The sequence below is a fragment of the Antennarius striatus genome, chromosome 9 (genome assembly GCF_040054535.1).
Source record: "Antennarius striatus isolate MH-2024 chromosome 9, ASM4005453v1, whole genome shotgun sequence".
NCBI lineage: Eukaryota > Metazoa > Chordata > Actinopteri > Lophiiformes > Antennariidae > Antennarius > Antennarius striatus.
Window position 1 is genome coordinate 5689924 of NC_090784.1, and position 9266 is coordinate 5699189.

The 9266-nt window shown below is 38.3% G+C and overlaps 1 protein-coding gene across 2 annotated transcripts; it reads right to left on the bottom strand.

The window, feature by feature from the left end:
- Positions 1–2194: 2194 nt before the first annotated feature.
- eny2 (ENY2 transcription and export complex 2 subunit) lies at positions 2195–7894 on the bottom strand. Of its 2 annotated transcripts, none has more exons than XM_068323847.1 (5): positions 7845–7894; positions 7400–7474; positions 6380–6450; positions 2835–2909; positions 2195–2566 (listed from the first exon to the last, which is right to left on the bottom strand). In XM_068323847.1, exons 2-5 carry the CDS (start codon positions 7465–7467, stop codon positions 2493–2495), a joined length of 288 nt encoding a protein of 95 aa, XP_068179948.1. In that variant the 5' UTR covers positions 7468–7474; positions 7845–7894; the 3' UTR covers positions 2195–2492. The 2 variants fall into 2 exon arrangements, with proteins under 2 accessions (XP_068179948.1, XP_068179947.1); XM_068323846.1 differs by lacking the exon at positions 7845–7894 and adding an exon at positions 7581–7838 and having other exon boundaries at positions 2208–2566.
- Positions 7895–9266: the final 1372 nt, after the last annotated feature.

The following is a 9266-nucleotide window of genomic DNA, read 5'->3' on the forward strand; positions in this document are numbered from 1 at the left end:
ATGTCCTTGCCCTTTGCGTTCTGAAAAGAAGATAGGGAAATTTACACAAGAAGCAAAAGCCTACAGCAGTGTCCGATAAATTAGAGATGTCAAATATACTGCTGCAAACATGGAGATTTATCTACTGGTGTAACATAACCAGGGCTTCAGATACAATATTTCACGGACGCTTCTTGAACCGTTACCCCCCTGGAGCAGGTGCAGTTATCCCAAATATGGTAATGTGCTCAAACATATTCACTTCCCAGCATTTGTTTCCAATGTGTTTTGCCTTTTTTTTTCTTAGTTGTCTGTACAACATCGGAGGTGTTTATGATCTTTGGATGTTGCCAATCTCAGTAGAAAGAGGACTGCAGGGCTCTATGAGATTCAGCATGCAGCACCATCGGCTCCGCTACCTGTTGACACAGCTGCTGTCACGCTAAAAGTGATGTGATTCCTAGGGTGGTGAACATATCTGCGCTCACTTAACCTACACACACAAAAAAACATATGGAAACACACATCAAATGTTTGTCTTTTCCTTTCAAACATCATTAAGTGCTGCTCAGACACAGCTTGATGTTGACTTTGCTGAAATAAGGTATTCTCTTTGTTGTTGCCTGACTTATGGTGGTTCATTCAGAGGCTTCCTCACAGGATGCTACAAAGCGTACGCTTCCTCTCCATCAGCTGCTACTGTGATCACTTAAAACCGGCCTTTTTAGGTTCATTTAAATCTCCTACCTGCTGTATCCAAGATGAAGACAACTGAGCTGATCCAGAGTTCTTAAAGTCTTTTTTTTGTCTCTGAACCTTCTGGTTAAGGTGCAACACCTCAGCAAAGCTGTGCAGGTCCTGAGTGATGGAGAAAAGCTGAGCTGTGCAGAGTGAAAAAATAAATACCTGTATGATAATAAATTGTATCATTGGTAATTCTATCCAGTGCCGGTCTGTGGTGTAGTAGCAGTAGTAGTAGTAACTTTATTAATCCCTTAAGGAGGTTCCATCAGGGAAATTGATATACAATATATACAAATAAAAAAGGCATAAATAAGCATACGTGGAGTTCAAGTGTTTATAGTTGATCCCCGGGCCCCCGCCTATGTATGGGGGCCCCGGGGAGATCTGCTGATAACGTAGGGATTGATGTCGGCCATTAAACGAGCATGTGCGCTGGACTTGAGGGGTGAGCTGTACATCAGCGTGTTGTCACCTGAGCTGACGTCACCGCAGGTCCTTCAGCGAGAACACACTCCATCCGCAATAGGTGACCAGCGTGGACATGCTCACCGCCCGTTAACGCTAACTGCGTTAAATATTTTGCATTAAAAGTGAGTGAAACAAAAGCTTTTACTGGATCAGACATTCCAGGAATTATTCAGGTGCTACTGAGTTAGTGAGAAAGTCAAAAAAATGCATGACACAAAAAAAATCTTGGGCTGATGGCTACACGCTGATGAGTTCCCGACGGGCTTTTTTTCTGCATCATCATGGTGAACGTAACTCAGCCTTGTGAACAACCTCTGGATCATTTGTGCGTTTCACACGCTTCACACTGACGACCTTGAAACAATCGGAAAACCATTTTCACTGACGGCGTGTTGAGAACTTTGTTATTCTGGGATGTAAAAACTGTATCGGGCTCCTCATTATAGGATTGTGGTTCTTTGGACTTAAGTCTATTTAATAGAAGCACAATATTAATTCAAAAGCTGAGCCTATGATTCATGCTACTACAGCTAATAACAGCTTTTTTCCCTATTTCAGTTGGTCTGGTTCCATCTGTGAAGGACAAGATGTAAAGCCTCCTGGTGTATTCATAGCTCGGCTAACACTCTGCACACACAGCTCACTCCTCATTTAGATGTGAAGCGCAATGGAAAAACAGTTGGACCACTTGATAAAACGTCCTGGGAACACATTATTTTGTTCATTTTGTACTTAATCACTAACAGTCTACAGTGCAGCTGGTGAGAAAATATCAAAAGGACCCAGACTATTGGCCGGGTTTACACCTATGCTACTGGGGATAATGCTGCTCCAATTATGGCTTCACACCGTGGGGAGACTTGTCAATGATCTAGACAACAAACACTCACCAGACAACGACCTGCACTTTAACCACAGATACGATCATCACACAGAACACTTCTGGAAGTCGGCAGTAATTAATAATATTTTAAGTATTGACTTCAAGCCTCACATCGCAATGCTACAACGTAGGATCAGCGTTAACAACCCCCCCCCCACACACACAAAAGAAAATAATAAAAACATTTTAACAATTTTTTTAAGAATTGCTTTTTTACTCAATCATTGCGACTACAAATGCACTATTGTGTATATTTACTGTAACAGTACATCTTATGCACGAAGTAAATGCTCAAGGTTAAGAGGATTTGAAGTAAACAGAATTAAGAGCGCAGTCTACTTAAGTCTACTTTAACATGGTCTTACAAATTCTTAAAAAACATGATATTAAAGAAAATTGATTTAAGGAGACGTCAGAATTAAGGGTCACACTGAGCCAAAAAAGCTCTTATTCTGTGAAGAAGCTCCTTCTTGACGCTGTCCGGTACCAAGGCTGTAAAAGAGAAACAAATCAATCATCAATTCTTTATGTATATTTAATCTAAGGTGGAAGGTGCTGCTAAACTCTTGTGCTTTGCACTGTGTGTATTCTCACATCAATACTGGATACACATAACCTTTTATAATCAGGCCACTCAAACATATAAAGTGAAGTAAAGTACTAGCATGTAATTAAAAGCGTCACCCTTTTGGGTGGGGTTCTGGAACTCAGTGCTAGTAGTTGGTATAAGAACACATCCATGACAGCTGTCTCTTCATACCTCTTCCTTGAGGAGTGATCTCCACCATCAGGTCCTCCACAGTTACATGCTCCAAGCCTTTTTCCTTGATGACCTCTACACACAAACATGGAAATGATATGTTGGTAGTTAGTCTTATGGCTGTTGTGATGATTTGTGACACTACATAAAGGCTTTAAAATGATAATTTTGTGTTGTTTATATCTCCAACAGCTAGATGGCAGAATTATAATCTGTTTTCAGATATTTGTCATTTGTCTAATAACAATGTCAACTCGTGTAAACACAAATAGACAATCAGACATCATGTCAGTTTGCTACCTTTGTGATATGCATCATACTGGCATTATCTTGTTTTAATTGTTAATAAAAGTTCCATTTCGACATTCAATGCGCTCACTCGTTTTTCTCCATTCTACGTTGTGGATTTGGAAAAACAGTTTTCCCTTTAGCTGGAGAACTAATCCACACTGCGATGACTGGCAAGAGAGGAAATCAAGACATTTTGATGTTGTGCTGCATAAGCACAGGTGCAAGTACAAAACCAAGACAGGAGTCAGACCTCTGCCATTGTTTTCCATCTAATGTCAATTGGAGCTAAAATAAATTTCCTATGATTTTCCTGTTCGTTGATAGCCAGATGATGATCCTTAATGATTGTTCTCAGACTGCATAAATAATGATTTAACTACCCTGTTACTCACATCAACAATACTGTTGGTCCCGTTCTATTAAATAAATAAAACCTCACAATGGTCACTGAGGCAATTTGAAATTCACACAAGAAATAAGAAATTAAAATGTGCTGAAAATTTAGTAATGAAAATCAGATACTGCTTTGAATGTCGAGAGGTACTCTGGCCTAATACTTGTGTACAAACTAATCAAACTGTCTCAGGTTTGAAGGGGGCCTTCTTCAGACTGTAGGTTTCAGCTCTTCCACAAATGTTCAATAGAATTTATATCAGGGCTCATAGAAGGTGACTGCAGAACAGTCCATGTTTTGTCCTTCGCCATTCTTGGGTGTTTACAGCTGTGTGTTTTGGGTCATTATCCTGTTGGAGGATCCATGATCTGCATTTTCTGACACCGGTCAGCACATCTCTCCCAAACGCTTTATAGTCTTGAGAATTTGTTGTACCCTGAGACCCTGTCCACCTCTAATCTGCAGAGGTTGTTCTGGAATCTTTAGTCACCATTCATATTATCCCTCTCTCTTCAATTTGTCATCAATTTTCCTCATGTCTACATCTTGGGAAATTATTTACAGTTCTATCGATTTTAATCTTCTGAATAATATGAGCAACTGCAGTCATGGGAAAATCAATCTGCTTGGAGATGGTCTAACTGCCATCACCCTAAACACAAGCACACACTCTCACTCCTACGGGTAATTTGGGACTGGCTAATTAACCTGAAACGCATGTTTTTGAAGGTGGAAGGAAGCCGGAGAACCCACGCAGACACGGGGAGAACATGCAAACTCGAACCCGGACCCGTCTTGTTGTGCGGCCACAGCACTACCCACTGCGCCGCGCTATGAATGTATCTGTCTTGACGTGTCTCTATAGTGAAATTATTTTTCTTTCTTGGGGTACCATCATTTTTAACTAGGCCTATTTCATTATCTTTTTTTTTATTAATGATTCTGCTGAACCAAAGTTTAGAAGCATGGGTTTATTTTCAGTATGTTTTTATTTGCTGTATTCTTTGGTTAGCTTTTAGGGTCATGATTCGGCACATAAAAAGGGCAGACCATGCCTCAGTCGGTTAAAAGTCTATGTCTAAAAATCGAATTTGACAAATTGGAACAAATTTGACTGTAAGTAGGGTACACTTATCGGTGGAAGCCACTTGTTCAAATATAGCACGAAAGAAGCTGCAGGTTTTGTGTACGGGGCCGGTAGAATGTTACAAGTGAAATGGACCTTAGAGTTCAAGGGAGAAAAAGGTGCTTGGGAGAGGGAACAAAGGAATCCTGCGTTGATAGCGCTATGAAGTCAGTTGGTTGAAGTCTAGGAAGTAAACCACAGTTTGAAGGAAATCAACAGCACGAAAGCTGACTTAGGTCCATATACAGTTTATATGCTGGGCCGTCAGGGCCAGCAAACCTTCTCTGCTGGCCTAACATAACCAGAAATCATAATTTTTAAAGATAAAGGTTAATCATATCTTCATGCATTTTCCTTAAATAAATATACAGTGCGCCCTCGTGGGATCGCGCATCAACGATTGCAACTCCACCTCATCGCAGATTATTGATAGGCAGTCACGTGATACCATATGTGCATTCTATTGACTGACGGCATCCGGAAGTGCGCTCTGTTCCATCAGTCTCGGACTTCCTTGAGACACAAAAGGGCTTCAAACAATCGATAAGATTGTGGGAAAAAGTAATACAGATAGAAGGTGGTTTAATATAAGTATGGGGAGGGTTCATAAACGTTTAAATTACCGTAAATAATAAGAAAAATAGTTTGTTGCTCTATTGCAGAATTCATTAATCGCGTGTGGTTCCTTGAACGCATTAACCCCAAAGAACGAGGGTGCACTGTAAACTGATTTTACACACACTGAGATTTAGAAATTGTAATAATTTTAAGTTGTATTTTTAGTAACTTTTTTTTAATTCAAATTGGAAAGCTAGTGCATACATCTGTATTACATTGCTTCTCTGTCTTCATTCCTTTCTAATCTCTGACCTCATATCTGATGTTTTAGTAGCTTATCTTCCTGTTCTGAAAAGTACAGTGCTTGATTAGACATTCAACGTTCTTGTCATATCCAAATCCACTGGACTTTAAGAAAGTTTCTTGCAGACATTTTACCTCTCATCCAAGAGGCTTCTTCAGTTCTGAAATGAACTCTTGCATGACAGGTGAAACGTCTTCAAGAAACTTTCTTGAAGTTCAGTGAACTGACTCAGAAAACTTTGGATAACCATGACTTGGATAAATGAGAACCTACACAGAAACTCTTTTCACATGTGGCCTTGTTCTAGTCTCACATCACATACAGTACATTGAAATGCAGGTAAAGCTTGTAATATTGGGCCCTTTTATATTTCTGGGCACGAGGCAGCTCTAAGGGAGGGCCACTCTGTTTGGGCCTCTTTCTTGTCCATCTGAGTCCATATGAGTGTCCACCGAGCAAACCGAGAAAGAAAACAACCATTATTCTCTTAAGACATTGAAAATATGATCAATAAGCTGGGAATCTTCCTAACACAGCATTCAGTTTATGGCCTGAAACAAATTCTATCATTTATCATAACTACTGAATTGGAAATGGCATTATTGTGTTTTTGAAATTATTTTTATCATTTTTTAGCCGTATTTTCAACTTTTTTAAATTTAAATTTCCTTTGACTTATGATAAGTATTAGCATGCAATGTTTTATTTCTTCATAATAACATAATTTAGACTGCAAATATACCTTGCATTTATGCATGTAAGAAAACTGTTCCTTTATAAGGCATTGGGTAAATAGATAATACTGTTTTTCACCCCCCTGGTAGTCAACCTGTATCTGTTGTGTGTGACTTACCGACATTAATCCATCATACCTTTGCAGTGAGCTTTCATTTGGTCTTTCCAACCACATTCTGTTAGCTTAGCCCTCAGCAACTCCTTCAGTCTGTCCAAGTAAAAAAACAGAGAATGAACTTAAGACTAAAACATACATCACAGCAAACACCATAATTTTCTTACAAATTTGGTTATTTATGCCATAAAAATGTCTTTTTCTATGTGTTATGCTGACAGCTGTGCTATGGACCATTGGGATGATCCAGGGTGATGCTTCCATTTCTTCATGACTAGGTGCAGCCACTTAATTTCCGTATGTTCAAGTATAGAAAGTTAGTCTTTCACCAGTATTTCATTATTTTAACTAACAATTAACATCGCCATTTTAATAAACTGCTATATTAAGAACATACACATTAATATGTTGACAAAATAATTTAATTTAATTTTGTATAATTAAGTAATCCCTGAAGGCAAAATAAGAGCACACTCTAGTTTCGAACAAACACATGCATATATGTTAGTGTGTTCAGGCCCCTGTAACACACATAAACACACACAAAGGGGCATAAAAAAAATATTAAAATAAAATTTAAAAATTAAAATATTTACATCATCCATTGCCACACAAACTTTGCCACATCCAGTCACTACTCTCTTTTTTATTACTACTATATTATTATTTTCAGGGGTTAACAGAGGGTTACTCACTCACTTGTTTATCCATCTAAATCACTGACCTTTACTTGCACAGGAAATCCATCTGAGCTGATATACAGTATCTCACTGATAAATACTTCCCCTCAAATATTCATAATAGCACCAGGAAACCACAAGAACATTAATAGTTTAAATTACAGCCATCAAATGCAAGTGGGTTCTTAGACAACATCCAATTTAAGTTTAAAACACTCTTTTCACATGCTCTGGTAGGTATAAACAATGATCACATTAGAGAGTGTAAAAGTGGGGACTTCACAAATTTGCCTTCCATTTAAGAGTGAGGAAATATGTAATTAAAGTATATAATTTAAAAAAAATACTAATTTTAATCTCACCTCTCTCGTTCACCCATCTCTGTCAGCTTTTGGTTTACTGTCGCCCTCATTCTGGACTCTTTACTCATGTTTCACCTGCGAGGAGAGAAACCAGTCAACGAGCTGGAAACATTAAACAGTGTTTAAAGTCACAGGAATGTTTAATGACGTTAAAAACACCGAGCTCTGCTGATCAACTCACATAAGTTAGTTATTGATTGAACGCTAACACATGAGCGCAGAGGGAGGTTTTACTCTCCGCTGTCACACTGGTGTCGTTTAAAGCCTTTTATCCTGAAAACACGTCAGCCAGCTTTGAAAACTCGGCTGATAGTTACCATTAAATCACACTGTCGAAAACAATACGTTTAATTCAGGCGTCAATTTAGCTTTAAAATCGTACTTTTAACACTAAAAGTAAAAAAGAAAAAAGTAGTTGTGCATATATATGACTTCAAGATTTTACCATCACTTTTTACATTCCGATAGGAAACACTGACGGAGCAACAGTTCCTATGTCCGTATTGAATGTAATACAATAGTCCACCACAGAGAGGCAGTATTGGTTAATACATTTAAGCAAACACTCCTGTCGCCTGCTTTGAAAATTCGACCTTCTCATATACAGTATAGAATCATATAGAATCAGCTGTCAAAAGTTTCTTTCTTTTTTTCCTGAATCTGAGAGAACTATCATTGTCAAGAAATATTCTTGGTTTGTTACCAGGAAAGTGCATTTATTTCACATTTTAACTTTAATGTATTTTGGTTCAAGATCAGACCTTTATGATATACAGTCTGTGACAATTAAATGTGTATTATATTTCACATCTGCTTTGGATATGGAACTTAGCTGTGCTGTAATTTTGACAAAATAAAAACACAAAGAACTCATAGTACTAAAATATTAAATTCATTGTGGGCCAATCCTATTTAGGTCACAGTATACTAATGTCTACATTGTGTCTACTTGGTTGAATTGTGTCTACTTGTTGTGCATACATGCTTTATAGATACATGTTTGAATGTGAAAAAACACACTTGGTAGTAGTACATATTTGAAGTGCTATTTACTTTGCATACAAATCTAGCGCTCCCAGGTTCTCTTCTACAAGAGCCACTTATTTGAGCCTGTTTGACCAGTTGGAAACCATCTTCAAGTTGGATGCCAAACAACCAGTAATACCTTAAATCCTCTGGAGAGCTCATTCATCACCATAAACCACCTGGTAAACCTTAGTGGTATTAGGCATTAGTGTTTGCTCACGTGTGTTGTGTGCATGTATTATACATGTCTGACAATGTGAAGATATGTTTGTTGAGCTGGGTCTGGGTTCTGGGTTCTTGTGAGCCTGGGTCTTGAACCTCATATATTTGTTTGATTCTAAAGCTTCTATGTTAAATTTTCCAGTTGAGTCGCATCCAATTTTAAATCAAAAGATAATTGAGCCTCTGTCTTATTATTACTAATGGAAAACGAAACCAACAAAACGTTAGGCAAAATGACCTGATGAGGTTGTTTTCTCTCAATATCTTCGTAATGAAAAATTATAATTTTATTTTCAAGCTTATCCTCAAAAATGTATGTATTGAGATCCATCCATTTCCTTGTAGTTAATTACAAGCAAATCTTGTCTACAGCTGCTTATCTGCATTATAGGCCACGGGTCTGCTACAGCCTAACTCAGGTGGCTACAGGGGAATGGTGGGGTACACCTCAGATGAGATGCCAGGTCATTGCAGGACCATACAAAAGACAAGTAACTGGTAAAACTCATACTCACACCGACAGACAATTTAGTGTAGTTAAGTCAATAAGCTGCATGGTTTTGGAAGTGGAGATGGGAGAACACAAAAACTTCACACAGAAAAGAATCAAACCTGGAAC